Here is a 15,764-nt window from a genome sequence, read left to right on the forward strand (position 1 = left end):
ATGACTCTAGAGATAGTATGTACCATTCTGCGTGATTTTAGGCCAAAATCTGTAGGAGCAGTCCAAAAAAATCGGCGCTGGAAGAGGGCCATGTGAGAAATCAGGGGCGGAGGTTGTGATTTGCCATCCAAGGAGTGTGTGCAAAGTTTGGCTTCGATACGGCCAACAGAGGCAGAGATAAGAGTAGGGGCAACAGTGTGACGTGGCATGACAGACAGACAGACAGAGGACGGACGGACAGACAGCCGGTGGAGCTTTTCATAGTAACTTGCGACCTGACGGTCGCAACAAACAGGTGTTTCAGGTGTTGTGCTGAAAGTCGATGAAAAAAATAAAAGTTTTACTGAACCCAAGATGCTTGGATAGAAAGTCAAGCAAGGATGCAATATCCTGTACATCTGCACAGCACTACTGTAGGCCTATACGCAAACTGAAACGGATCAACAAAATGTTCCTGTTTTATCAGTTTCTCAAAGGACTTCATGGTGAGGGAGGACAGGGCAACTGACGTGCAGTCATTCAGGGCCTTTGGGTGTGTGTGTGTGTGTGTGTGTGTGTGTGTGCGTGCGTGCGTGCGTGCGTGCGTGCGTGCGTGCACACAGACTGTATGGATCTTTACTCTCCTCTCAGTGTGATGTTCAGAAACATTTGACTAAAATAAACCAGTGGTTCATTAGGTTAGCCGTCCAGGTTTCATTTGTGTTTGGGATAAACATGTCTGTCATTAATTCTGACCATCGGCCTCTAGTTGGGAGGGACAATGACCATGACCAACTGTGATTCATCACCACTAAGACTAAGGGGAAGGGAAACACACTTGACCTTGACACGTCACATCTTTGGCGGACAGTTATTTTTTATCGGCTGCTTGTCGTCAAACCAATCTGGGAACCCATCGTAAAAAAAGAGAGAAAAAAAGCATGTGCGTTCCTCAGGAGTGTAGGGCTGCAATCCATAGTTTTTTGGGGCATTATCGTATCGTTTTATCAGTTTTTTAAATATATACACTATATATATATATATATATATATATATATATATATATATATATATATATCAACGAATTAACGCAAAAAAATATAATTCGAATGGATTTTGAATTAGCGACTATATTAGTCTGATTAACCACAATTTTTAACTTTGTAGTACCACAGCGTTGTACAATAATTTCTAGAATACTCGATCTACAAGCTCACAACAAATTCTAAAATGTTTCCCAAAAATCGATTAACCCTACATCTACAAGATCATGCGTTGTGAGCTTGTAGAACTGCTATTTTAGACAAATGTTTGCTCCAAGATAGGGACATATAGAGTTCCTGTGGTTAATTTATTATTTATAATAGATTAAATCAATTAATATGATTAACTATTGCACACCTAATATTCACTCAAACACTGTCTGTACTCAAGTACAGTTTGTAACTCTCAAGTCGCTGAGTACATCTCGTTTTTTTATGATAGCTTATAAAACGGCTACACCAGATTCCAAAACAAAGTTGTAAAATATCTCCATCCTTGTAAAGACACTCTATGTTATATTTCAAAGCCACTATCCTCTTTTTATCCTTCAATACATTTATCTTCTATTGGCATTTACGAGTCACTTTGAAGAAAAAGGGCTGAAGCATACAATCTGTTCATAATAAGCAACAGACAGGAAGCCAAAACTGTTGGTGTCTTTCGTCAAACCAATAAATCAGGGTGGTTAAATTCTATATTTTCTATATTTTGTTCAAGGCCAAGAGATTGTTACAGTATGTATGAACTCACCATGTGTTATGTTTTTTTACCCAGTATTTTAGAAGATTCTGTCTATACAAATATTAAATCTTACATTGTGACTGTAAATTAAACATTATCATAAGTACTTTTCATTTGCATACAAGGCTACAGTATTGTGTGTAGTAGATCCGGCTCAACTCTCTATCATTGTGCAGCTGTTTCATTTAGAAGCATGCTGTTATCTCAGTGTATTTCATGGGTAAAGGGCAAAGGCTCTGTGTACTTATTCCAATGCTGGCTGTCCTTGGGAGATAGCAGAATTAAAAATGTTTCCGCTCCCCTCCCCTCCGGTGTCTGACTCTGACTCCTCAATGCATCACATTCCATCTTGGCGTGGCAGAGCCCATCCTGTCATTCACACTTTCCCTCAGAGCTGAAAGGATTGTTGCTGTTTTTTTGTTTTTGTTTCCAAAGTGGAATCCAAACTAATCTGTGACTTATAAAAAGAATAAGGTCTTATCGCAGCGCCACAGACACGCAGAAGCTTATCCAAGCTTATCCATCTTCAAAAGCAATTCTTTTGCTATTCGGAAAAATCTGTGTTTGGGTCCGCTTCTACGCTTTGACCTTGTCAGGTCTTTTCAGGGCTCCGATATGATTTGTACATTGAACATTTCAAGCTCAAGGTGATATTTTTTTATAGCTTTCATAGCTAAAACGACAGTGGTGAAAAGGGGCAGGCAGAGACAAAGAAGGACAGAACAGAAGGCAGAAGAAACCGAGGGAGGTTGTGAGCTACTGTACTAAAACTTAGTTAGTCAGCCATGTCTCTGAGCGGCGAGGTGTGCTTGGTGACGGGGGCCTGTGGATTCCTGGGACAGAGGCTTGTCAAACTCCTGCTGGAGGAAGAGAGACTGGCAGAGATCCGTTTACTGGACAAACAAGTAACACCCGAACATGTCAAGACTCTGGAAGGTAAATAAATCATAAATAAAACGTTTCTTTTCAATTATCATTCACTAATCTTAGGAAACTAACTAACCTTAACTAACTAAACTTGGGGCGCCTGATGGAGGGGAAAGAAACTGGTTGGAATAACGTGTTACAAAATCATGGGATAAAAATGATTAGAGAACTAACTAACTTTAAGCTCAGGTCCATTTGGTCACTCTGAGAGTTATGGACGTTGAAATGAACTAACTAAACTTAACCTCAGGTCAATTTGGTCATTCTCACAGTTATGGGGGTCCTTTAAATAAAAAGAACCACTGGAGTCTATATTGCTGTATATTTGATGTGTTTGTCAGACTGTACAGTGGAGACCAAGGTGAGCGTGTTTGAAGGTGACATCAGAGACAGTGACGTACTGAAGAAAGCGTGTCGGGGAGCGTCAATCGTCTTCCACATTGCATCTCTCATCGACGTCACCGGGGCTGTGGACTACAGCGAGCTCTACGGGGTCAACGTCAAAGGTAGGGCCTGTCTGAAAATGTTACAACTTTTAAAACATGTTTCCAGAAACACACACTCGCCTCTTCACCTAGAAGACTGCAGCGTCGCGGGGTTTGACCCCGACTGCCTTTGCTGCGTGTCGCTCACCATCTTTCTCTTTCCATTTCCTGTCTCAGGAGCTCAGAGGGAGTAAACAGAGTATAGACTATTGAGGTCATGAGTCCCAGGCCTTCTTGTGTTGTTTAGGGGTAATGAACTGTATGTACTTGATTACTGCACAACTAACCTCGCATCACCAGACTTTCCACCTCGGAGGAAAGCCTGGTGTTCGTTTTAAACGGGCTGTGTGATCAGGCAGAAAAAGCGGCGTCGCTTTGTTTTGTTTTTCCCCAATCCCTATTTAAATGCTCGAGAAGTGTAGTCTTGCCAGTCGCTACGAGTTGGACTAAAAGATGGATATGCCAAATGAACCTTTCCAAAATAAGCAAAACTAAATCAAGGGGTTTATTGCATAGGCCCTAAAATTATGCCCTTGAGCTGGGAGAATTATTTGGGGTTAAAACTGTTTCCGGTTCCCGTTTTATGTATTTGGCCATGTACCCCCAGCTGAAAATATTTTGTACCAGGGACCTCCATAGAAGATTAATGTTAAATAAACAATTTCATATTTCTTCTAATTCACAACGTGTCAAATCGCGGCATGTTTTGAACTTGGCTATTTTATGTGCTTAGGGTTAAAGGAGTAGTTCACCCCAAAATGTTTTTTTTCCTATTGATTACTCATGCCATGGAGACTTGAGTTCAATAATATATATATATATATATATATATATATATATATATATATATATATATTTTTTTTTTTTTTTTTTGTATATTTCACATTCCCAAGACAAAAAAATGATTATAGTAAATGTACCCCCAAATAAATTTGGGTCCCCATCCGGAATCAATGGGAGTACGTTTATTGTAATGAAATTATTGCCTTAGGAATTCGACTAAAACTAAAAATCGAACCTCTGTTCGAAGTGGAGCTGTGTGTGTGTGTGTGTGTGTGTGTGTGTGTGTGTGTGTGTGTGTGTGTGTGTGTGTGTGTGTGTGTGTGTGTGTGTGTGTGTGTATTGCAGTTGATGCTCAGGGCAGGCTAGACTCAACAGCACCTCTCTGGTCACCCAGGGTACTACATACAGGCTACATACAGACCCACCCACCCACAAACATACCTACAAACATACCTACACACACGGCCACGTATAGGGAGCTTGTGTTCCACACAGCTCCAAAAATATTGTTGAACTCAAGTCTCCATGGCATGAGTAATCAATAGAAAAAAAGTCATTTTGGGGGTGAACTACTCCTTAAAGTGGTTAAACTGCCTTTGATGCTATCATACTCATTTTGTTGGGGACCCCCTGGAGCACCCTTAGGACCCCACTATGAGAAGCACTGCTGTACAGTATAGGATGCTACAGTATATTGAAACTTGTATGCGAAGTGCGTGATCAGTTGTACCTCTAGTGAAATGCTGTCACTGATTGTAAGGTAAAAAAAATATGTAGAGTAATGACAATGTATATGACCTATTTATGTGGGGAAACTGGACACAACTGTGTCTGCGAGGCTGCGTGCATGCGATAACAACCTTTTCACCTGAGTTTCATTGTCACATCACAGTTTTTTTTTTGCATGTGTAAATCAGTGGATGAAATGTGTTTTTGTGCAAGCTTCATCATTTCGTTGTTTTCCAGGAAAGAAAGAAAAGGGAGGGGGTGGGGGAAGAGAGAGAGAGAGAGAGAGCGCAAGGGGAATATCTACTAATCTATACAGTCCCAATGCTAGTACCAATGAATGTCCTATATCTATTTTTAGTAGTGGAGCGAGTGCTTAAGTTGCTCCTTTGAGCAGACAGACAAATATATAAAAAGTCTGCGTCACGGCAACCACACTTGCAAATTAATTCTGTCCTTGTCCCTTTTATGCCCATATATGGAGATCCTTGATGTCATCAATATTAAGCCCATATCTGTACATGCCCATATATGGACATATTATGTCGTCTTACTGTGTGATACAGTGTTATAAGCAGATTATAATGCCTTATAAATATGTTTATAATGCATCATAGACATCGGACGCATAGCAAGTGTTTTCAACATGAATACAGGTCAAGTATTTTGGGGTATTTTGTATTAAATATATATATATAATGGCAAAACAAGTTGTTGCAAGACACTATTGAGCCGAGACTTGAAGGTGACATAATTATTTGTGTTAAGAAGTTAAGATTGCCCACAAAGTTAATCACTTCGTATTGATGTCTGTGGAAACGCATTGTTTACAGTTTAGGGCATTTTAGATAACTAGTCCTTACCCGTTCAAAGATATGAGCTCCAAAATGATGTGCAGTGTGTGGGTTATGGGATGTGCACTGTGCACACAGTATATGAGGGATGGAAAGTAACTTTAACTGGTGCTTGCATGATGTACTGTAGGAGCATCAATGTAAGAAACCCGTTTCGTTTAATGGCTACAGAGATACTGCCCCCCCCCCCCCCCCCCCCCAGCCCGCCCGCCCACCCGCCTGCACACCCGCCTGCCTGCCTGCCTGCCTGCCTGCCTGCCTGCCTGCCTGCCTGCCTGCCTACACACACACACACACACACACACACACACACACACACACACACACACACACACACACACACACACACACACACACACACACACACACACACACACACACACACAGCTGGTTAAACATTTTGCCTCGTGCTAGATGCAGAATAGATGTGCCTCAAGCTAGATGCAGAATAGATAGTAGATACACCATAAAAATGCTAATATACAGCATACGATCTGTGAAAGTGACAAACGGGCTTCACAGTTATGTCAGGTGTGTTCATATGCTTATGGTGATGCGATTTCAGATCAATTGCTCCAGCCACTGAGGAGAAACGCTGTGACAGACACTCAGACACTCAGACATTCGCAAAATTATAGTATAGATGGAGGTGAGGTTACTTGGGATGTGTGGTCTGTAGCTTGGCTTAACACAAGGAAAACAAAAACAATGTATGTTGCAATGCCTTTTCTCCGGCCTGCAGTAGCCTATTGCAGTGGTTCTCAACCTTTTCAGGCCGCGACCCCCAAAACTCTAAGTGCCCTGACGAGCACTTAGAGTTGAGGCATTAGATTTTGTATAACACGGATCTATTGTGAAAATAGCCGATCTACATGCTCACAACGCCTCGTGTTGCGTTGTGAGCATGTAGATCGGCTATTTTCACAATTTCCACCAATGACAATGTTGGCCAATGTTTAATTTTTCATTTTAGAGGTATTAAAAAGTCCTTAAATTGTCACTTTAGAAATGTGCATATATGTACCCTCTACTTGAACTTTATGTTGGTTTGTTTACTGTTGAGGGAGAAAACAATGTTGCACATTAAGTTAATCATCTGGGGACCCCCCAAAATAATTTGGGGACCCCCTGGGGGTCCCGACCCACAGGTTGAGAACCACTGGCCTATTGCATTGTTGTTGCTTGTTGTTTAGTGTGTAGTGTGGAATTTGGGTATCCAGGTTTTCTCTAACAGAAGGAGCTGTACAGACATGAGTGTATATTGTAATGAGCTTTTATGTGGCCAATGGGAGCAGCTATCAGACGTTCAAGGAGATTAATGGGATAATCTCTCTAAATGTTAGTAAAACAAAAGAGATCATCGTTGACTTTAGGAAGTCTAAAGTCAATCACAGTCCCTTAACCATAAATGGTTCACCTGTAGACATAGTGGACAGTTTCAAATTCCTGGGTGTTCACATAACAAACTCACTCACATGGTCTCAAAACAGCGAAGGTATCCTTATGAAAGCGCAGCAGCGATTGTACTTTCTGAGGCGCCTCAGGAGATTTGGCCTGAGCACCAAGGCTCTTGTTAATTTCTATCGCTGTACCATAGAAAGTGTTTTGACAGGATGCATCACAGTGTGGTTTGGTAACGTGACTGTTCAAGACAGTACACAGTTACAGAGAATTGTGAAGAGAGCAGCCAAAATCATTGGCACAGAATTACCACAGCTACACACAATCTATAACACACGCTGTAAGAAAAAGACAGAGAACATCTTAAAGGACAGCTGTCATCCCGCCCATTCCCTGTTCTATCTCCTCCCATCCAAAAAACTTTACCAGAGCATCAAATCTCACACCACCCGTTTCAGTAATAGTTTTTATGCTCAAGCAATCAGGATGCTTAACGAAGAGATGGAAGCGAGACGTAGGTAGTCATGTGCAATATACGCAGTTTTTAAACTGTACACTGTTACACTGTATGGTTGTTTTGTTGTTTTTGGGTTGTCCTGGGTGACCTGTTGTTGTCTTGTTTTTTTGTGTGTAATAAGGCTGAGAGTGCTCTTGGCACAAGCATTTCATTGTATGTCTATACCTGTATGGATATGCATTTGACTAATAAACCTGAACCTGAACCTGAACCTAATTAATTTGATTTGATTCATTTGAAATCCATTATTTACAGGGTTACAGCAGTTACAAAATAAAGCAGATTAACACAATAAAGTCCTGAGACTTTTTTCATACAAATAAATCATCAATTGAAAATGCGGTATCATATCTCCACGACCACGCGTAGGGAGATTATCGTAACCCTCCGAAAGAAAACTAGATCACACCATAATGTAGTACATACATGAAAACTAGCAGTCCACTAACGTTCCCTAGATGCACTCTCTCTCTCCAGATTACACCATGAGCATTTTGTCTACCGTACCTACAGTACGTGTGACGGGAGTATGAACGTGCATGCACACAGTGTGTGTGTGTGTGTTCCAAAGACACTGAGAGTGTGTTTTTTCCACGTGTGTCATATTCTCCCAGGGACACAGCTCCTGCTGGAGGCGTGCATACAGGAGAACGTGGTCTCCTTCATCTACACCAGCAGCATCGAGGTGGCTGGACCCAACCCCAACGGAGACCCCGTCATCGTTGGCGACGAGGACACGGCCTACGCCTGCTCCCTGAAGTTCCCCTACAGCAGGACCAAGAAGGAGGCGGAGCAGCTCACCCTGAAGGCCAGTGCTCATAATTTCCTTCGAAACGAAAACTAAATAAAAACTATGATGACTAAAACTAACACTAATATATTGACAATATCATCAATAAATAAACTAGACTAAAATGTTAGGGAGGGACTAGTGGAGAAGAGATCCAGTAGAACTAAGGCCATGGCTACACAGAGCTGGATATTTCATACCGGTATATCCCGGTTTTTCAGATATCCACATAGAAAAATATCTAGGTCCACACGACAAAGATATCTAGGTCTAACAAGCACACACACACAGTACAGTCTTCAGAGATATCCGGGTTCCAGGTCTACACGGATCCAGTGAATCGGATATTTTTCAATGTCTTCACTTATTTATCCGGTTTAAAAATATCCAGCTTCGCGGCCGAAATATCCAGCTTCATGTGGCTGCAAGCCCCAACAGCACAAAAAAATGTCTAGCTTCAGAAATATCCAGCTCTGTGTAGCCATGGCCTTAAGAGACAAGTCATTTTATGTTTGGTTGATCTTGGTTGTTGAAAATAGCAGATCTACCATCTCACAGCTGCGATGCATTATGAGATTGTAAATCGTCTATTTTCAGCAAGCAAGTGTAAAATGAGCCAATAGAATCAACTGTAGATTAATAATAAGAATTAGACTAAAACTAAATTACATTTTATTCATAAGACTATGACTAAGACTAAATAAAAATGAACACTGCTGCAGGTGTGGTGGCAGAAATGTATACAACTGTCACCATTATGTGCTTAAAGACAAAACTATGCTGTTCTAACAGATATGAGATTTCCATTAGGAGTTTGCCCACTCTAGGCCATGTTCACACCTGTTTGTAGCCTGTCAGGATAACTGTTTCTGTTTATCAGAAAGCTCTCGATTTTGTTGTTAATAAATATACTGTTTCATATTCACTCTACATTTGTGGAAATTAATTTCTATACTGAAGTAGGGTTAATTTAGGCCTAGAATTATTGAATGCTTTAACCAGTGAAAAATAGCAGATAAGCTCACAGCACGGCACCGAGTGCCGCGCTGCGAGCTTGTAGATCTGCTATTTTTGAAAAAGTTGTGAAAATGTGTGCAAATCTTTGAATATATGTATTTTCAAAGCAAACGTTTGTAACTCAAATTTTGATTCTGGGTGGTCCCTGGAACTAAATATTTTGAGATGGGGGTCCGTGGCCAAATAAATATCATTTTGGGGGTCCTTAACATGAAAAGGTTTGAGAACCACTGACATAGTTGTCTCTCAAGAACAGACTAACTGAGCTCCAGTTAAGTGAAAAGGACCTTTTCTTTGACAATGGCTCGCCAGATTGCTGACGTAGAAACATAGGGTTTTTCAAATAAACCTTAGAAGGATTCAAAAAACACTTAAAGCTATACTGTGTAAGCAGTGGTGCAGTGGTGATTCAATGTTTGGGGGGTCGCGAACGTCGCTCAACACCAACTATACAGGTCTATTGATATACAAATAGGCTCGTTTCTTTGTTAAAAAAGTTGTCGAGGTGTGAACTTGGGGGGGTGCGAGACCCTGGCTCAAAAAAGATATGGGTCGTCGGGGGCGCGCGACCCAAGACCACGGCAACACTGTGTGTAAGTTGCTCAACTAGTGGTCAGTAGCGTTATAGCAAACCGCGGTCGCGTCTGCTTTTTTCGGCCGTTTTCGCCGCGGACCGGGCCTTCAGACCCCCGCGTCCGCCTCGCCTCGCCGAGACCTATCCATAGAGGTCTTTCGTGTCCCTCTACGAGCCTCGGTTGGGGAGCTACATGCTAAACTCCTAGCCCAGTGTAAACACTGCAGTGTATTTCCTGAAGAGCTCGGCAGTGTATGATCTGGGCTTTGATTGGCCGGTAGGGAGACACGTGTACAGAATGATGCATATGATGTAATTTTGCCAGGAAAAACAGCCCCGGTCACGGCCACCAGGGCTCAGTAGAACACATATAAAGAAAAGGCTTTGGGAGCTGAAATGAACAGAGTGCACTGGGTGTTCTAAAACTTTAGCGATTTAATAATTAGGACAATTTTAAGATTTGTTTTATTAAAAAAGTTACATAGTATAGCTTTAATGAATCGGGCCAAAATTCTAATTTTCACGATTTGAAAAAAATAGCAGCCGCGCTGTGAGCTTGTATATCTGCTACATTGTATTTTTCAATAGTTAAAGCATAAAATAATGATACACAATAATGTGTACCTGTTCTAAATGGGTTAATTTCTACTACACAGGCTCATGGCGAGGTCCTCCAGAACGGAGGCCGGCTGGCCACCTGCGCCCTCAGGCCCATGTACATCTTCGGAGAGGGCTGCCGCTTCCTCCTGCGCCACATGACGGACGGGATCCGAAACCAACACGTCCTGTACCGGACGTCGGCCCCGGAGGCCCGCGTCAACCCGGTGTACGTGGGCAACGTGGCGCTGGCGCACCTCCAGGTAGGGATGGGACAATAAGCGATATTATCGTTTATCGTGTTGAAAAAACACTCACGATAATCGTATCGCTGAGATTTAATTGATGGTGAAATTGTCCTCCGTCTGGGATCAATTCACCTTTTATTTGCCGAGCTGCATATCCGGTACCATTTAACCCCTCTATAATTGGTAAAACGTACTATGATACGCACTTGATACAGTCTTTTTTTCACTCTCTACCAAATCTCTTTGCCAAAAAATAGCCAATCTATGCTTTGCGAAGCGTTGTGAGCTTGTAGATCTGCAGTTTTTCTGCAAATGTTCCGCCCCATGATAATGGATGTTGGGGTTGGGGATATTTTGATTATTGCGTAAAAATCGTGAAATGAAATGTTCATATCGTCCCATCCCTACCTCCTCCAGGCGGCCCGCGGCCTCAGAGACGCCCAGAGGAGGTCCAGGATAGGCGGTCATTTCTACTACATCGCCGACGACACGCCGCCGGTCAGCTACTGCGACTTCAACCACGTCATGATGTCGCCGCTGGGATTCCGCATCCAGGACAAGCACGTGCTGCCCCTCCCACTCCTCTACCTGATCTGCTTCCTGATGGAGGCGCTGCGCCTGCTGCTCCGCCCCTTCGTGCGCATCGCCCCGCCCCTGAACCGCCAGCTCCTGGTCATGCTGAACACGCCCTTCAGCTTCTCCTACCAGAAGGCTCGCAGGGAGCTGGGCTACGCCCCCAGGTTCACCTGGGAGGAGGCCCACAGGCGCACCGTGGACTGGCTGGCCTCTGAGCTACCCAAGGAGAGGGAGAAAATATGGGCTAAAGCCTGATTTATGTTCTGTAGTACACTGGTTCTCAACCTTTTCAGGCCGCAACCCCCAAAATAATCATATTTTAACTGGGGACACCCCCCCCCCCCCCCACCCTGACAAGCAGAGTTGAGGCATTACATTTTGTAGATCGGCTATTTTCCCAATTTCTGCCTCGAGCGTGTTGATACGCTCTTTGAGGGAAGCAACACTGTCATGCTATGAGGTATTTAATTTTTAGTAATTACAACTCCACAAAATGCAAGATTCTCATCTATATCTCTGGTCTTTTTAGATGATTCCCTAATGGAAAAACAGCAAACAGCAAGAGATTTTAGTGTCTGGATTTGTAGTTGGGATGAGCCTTTCTGTAATGGGATGGGACCATTTTTATCAGGAGGCTAGCCTGCTGACATGATGAGAGCACAGTGTAGGGCTTTATTTAATGGTTTATGCAGACCATGGTTAACTGATTGGCCCAAGATTAGGATTTAGAATGCAATCTCTTAGTCTTGATGGAATAATTGTTATAATCTTTTTCTAACCCATGTACAGTAAGGAGGGATTGGGTTGCACTGTAGTGATTTTAATACGTAGCATACGGTAGGCTATGTGTGGGCAAAAGTTATAACAACTTGTAACTGATGTATTTTGCTCTGTTGAATGTTCCTTTGTGTAAACTGAAACCTGAATACACTGATGACAACTCATTTTCAAGAATAACAAATTAAACTGTGTGAAGAAAATAGCATTTCTTTCTCTTTAGAAAACAAATACATTTCAAGTCAATTGTCAATCCACCTTGCACAAGTCTAAAGTGAACCAAAACATTTTAGACTGGAAACTAGAAGGGCGCAGCCGCCAGGCCTACATCGCAGGGGTCAGCAATGTGTCCGATTTACTATGACACTATGGCACATTAGTGATGACCCCTGCTACTGGGGCACAATGCAAGTCGTGAATACATGCCCAACCGTTTGAGATGATAAATACATACTTAAAGGGGAACTAGGCAAGTCTGTTTTGTATACAAACACAATCCACCCTCCCATCTATGACAGGCATCAAACTGGTAGTTGTTTTTTATGCTTTCATTGATTAGAGAGATCACTAAAGAACACTTGACACTTATGTCCCAATCAATTACATCAGTGCACAACCCCTCTGAAGTTCAAAGGGAGCAATTAAAAGCTCTGACCAGCTACATCCCCCTAAGGGATGAATGTCAACAAAAACAGTGGAACAGAACCGAAATACATCCAGGGAGATGTGTCTTTCTGCAAGGAAACAGCCAGCACAATAAGGTATTGACTGAAGAAGGGACTGCTAAAAATGTTACAGTATATACATACTGTATATATTAAAAAGTTCTTAAAGTTATCTAGTTTCCCTTTAGGTTTATGGTTGAGCTTCATCAGACACAACATGGTGAGCTCCTAAACACACACATACACTACCACACACACTGTACTGTATATACAAACAAACAGAAAGAAAGAGGCCAGTTGACAGTAAGTCCGGAGTCCAGCAGACAAACAACCATTGAACACCAGTGAGGTCATACCAGTTGAAGAGCTCCAGACGAATCGCGTGTCACCACACAGACACCAGCTAAACCCAAGACTGGCCAAGGAGCAAAGGAAAGGCTTGAAGCTTGAAAAGGAATGCTGTGGTTTGTGTGGCTTTACAGGAAAGTAAATGCAATAGCCGGGCAGATAACAGAAATAATCGTTCACTTGCGGATACAAGCACCAAAATTGGCACACATACTCCTTAGGGATTGCTCTTTTCATAAAACCATCTGGCCAAATCAAATTTCAAGATGGCGGCCATTTTTCAAGATGGCCGCCATAAAATACCATAGACCTGTCCTATTTGAATGATCTTGGTGTCAAATCATACATTTTTCACTATGTAGAATCCAAATTTGGACCCATGGACTTACTCACTGGCTTCCTTGTACCATATATCAGTCCCGGAATCCTAATATTCTGCTAAATTAGAGGTTTGTGTTATGTCTGACTCGGATAAAATGGGTGGTAGTGTATATCTTAGTATTGTTAGAGGTTTATAGTGTGTGTGTGTGTGTGTGTGTGTGTGTGTGTGTGTGTGTGTGTGTGTGTGTGTGTGTGTGTGTGTGTGTGTGTGTGTGTGGGGGGGGGGGGGGGGGGGGGAATGTAGTAATGTAGTAACTCAACAGAGCGGATTTCAATGCACAGCGGCTGACGCGGCTAAAATGCATGGTAGATATAATAGCGCCGTGGGATCACTCTTTGTCTAGTCTCTATTCTTCGACCTTTTCGACTTGGGTAACCCTGCCAGGAGTACAGGAGTACAAGACTCCTGCCGACATAGCTCTGGGGGTCATGGAGACACGCAAACTGCCTCACCACGATAAGGTGATGATCCCGTCGAGGCAGGAGGTAGTTTTTTTTTTGTCTTTTCTTTTTTTTTTTTCTTTTCTAGGGCCTAGGCAGTATAGTACAATAGTATAGTAGGCCTATACTACAACGCTTCTAAACCTCGCACCTGCAGCTGCACAGTGCCGTGCAGGTCAGACCAAAGTGGTAGCATTTGCATCGACTGCAGCATTCCAACTTGCATCCACACTTGGTCAGCTGCTGGCAACTCTCTGCAATGGGTGGGAGCTCAGTCCAATCAATCTGCCACAGATCTCCTTTCTTGGTCCAGCCCCAGTTGTCAGGAGTCTGCATTTCTGGTTGACATACTGTTGACTGACTCCAGATGCAGGCCGCTTGATAGGAAGCGCGCTTCACATGTTGCTTCAGTGCTGCTTGCGTTGGAGGAATGGCTTCGTATGGCCTCTGCTTCCGAGCAAACAAGTCCAACCTCGCATCATTGACACCTTCAGCTGTGCTCGATCGGTCGTACATCATGACCACAAACTTCTCTTCATCATCCACTACAGGTGGGTAATGGCTGAGTTTGCTGAAGACACCAGAAGCCTCATCACAAACATTCCAGGTTTGCCACGCAGACTTCTTCCCCTTTACGCGGAATGCTGAAACAACATCGCAGCCAGTGAAGGCATGGAAGAAGAGCATCCCTTTGCTCTTTTCTGCAAGAGTGCAACACAGGTCATGAACAGAATCCACTTTAAGTTCTGTCTTTGGCCAAAGGCAACCCACTGCCCAGCCCTGAGGCTCATAGGGCAGGAGTCTATGTCCTGTTTCTGTGAGGCTGCTTGATGTACATTAAGTACCCCTAGTGGACATGATAATAGTTTGTCACAGGGACATACCCCAATCCAGCCTTTGATGCTGAGGTCATAGATTCAAGATGTATGACAAGGTCCATATATGGAGTTCCCTGATCTAACAGGACTTCATATGGGAATGCCCATATATGGAGGACACATTGGCCACATACCACACTAACAGAATCCATATATGGCCAAGACAGATGGCCAAGACAGCCCATATCTGTGTGACTGGTTCTACAGACAGGGATCTCCATGTATGGGCATAAAAGGGTATGTTGTCAGTTGTCATGGACATCATAGTACTTTCACATAACAAATAACTGAGTAAGCATGTTTGGGCTCTCACAGCATATCTCCATATACAGTACATGGACCTCCATATATGGGTACCAGGGGGTCTCCATATATGGGTAAACAGCCGTTTGGATGGCCCCCTGTAGTAACGCTGAGGACACCTGGGGGTCCCGGACCCTGTGGAAGACCCCTGGTATTAGCTACAGAGCCCAGGTACAGGTACAAAAGCTTTTATGCTTCAAGTATGATCTAATTGTTCTGGAGCAGGAGCAGAGCAAGGACTGTACTGAGATAGGCTCAGGGGTCATTCCGGGGGTCCCAGGTGAGGAGAGACCCCCACCAAAAGTCATAAAGGTTATTCTGGCTGCTTCAAAAGTGCAATATATGAACTTAGAATGTTTTAAAACCTTCAAAACAACTCTAATATTATGAGAATTGGACATTAACTGGCTGACATACTGTTCTGCAAGGTCCTAACATAGATGACCCCCCAGAAAGGGGGCTGGGGTCAGGAAAATCTGACACCCATCATTTTCTGACAGTTTGGTCCCTATAAATGCCAAAGCAGTAAAAAAATACATTTTAGCAAATAAATCCTTAGAAGTACACTTCTTATCACACTAGGTAGTAACTCCGAGGACCCCCAGGGGTCCCGAAGCCCCTGTGGAAGACCCCTGGTATTTGTTACTACTTTTTTTTTGTTTTCAGAAAAAAAGTTTATGCTTCAATTATGATCTAATATGACATTGTTCTG

The 15,764-nt window shown here is 43.0% G+C and overlaps 1 protein-coding gene across 1 annotated transcript; it reads left to right on the forward strand.

The window, feature by feature from the left end:
* The first annotated feature begins 2,134 nt into the window (after window positions 1-2,134).
* hsd3b1 (hydroxy-delta-5-steroid dehydrogenase, 3 beta- and steroid delta-isomerase 1) lies at window positions 2,135-12,138 on the forward strand. Its single transcript, XM_080752518.1, has 5 exons — window positions 2,135-2,700; window positions 3,033-3,197; window positions 8,072-8,265; window positions 10,495-10,698; window positions 11,101-12,138. The coding sequence occupies exons 1-5, from the start codon at window positions 2,550-2,552 to the stop codon at window positions 11,512-11,514; spliced, it is 1,128 nt and encodes a 375-aa protein (XP_080608644.1). The 5' UTR covers window positions 2,135-2,549; the 3' UTR covers window positions 11,515-12,138.
* Window positions 12,139-15,764: the final 3,626 nt, after the last annotated feature.

This window comes from Nannobrachium achirus, assembly GCF_963921795.1.
Source record: "Nannobrachium achirus genome assembly, chromosome: 22".
In the NCBI taxonomy this organism is placed as follows: Eukaryota; Metazoa; Chordata; class Actinopteri; order Myctophiformes; family Myctophidae; genus Nannobrachium; species Nannobrachium achirus.

Bases quoted from the DNA above. Each gene is read 5' to 3' on its own strand.
- hsd3b1 (XM_080752518.1), top strand. From the start codon at position 2,550: ATGTCTCTGAGCGGCGAGGTGTGCTTGGTGACGGGGGCCTGTGGATTC. The intron at 3,198-8,071 runs GTAGGGCCTGTC...ATATTCTCCCAG, and splicing joins CTACGGGGTCAACGTCAAAG to GGACACAGCTCCTGCTGGAG. The intron at 10,699-11,100 runs GTAGGGATGGGA...TACCTCCTCCAG, and splicing joins TGGCGCTGGCGCACCTCCAG to GCGGCCCGCGGCCTCAGAGA.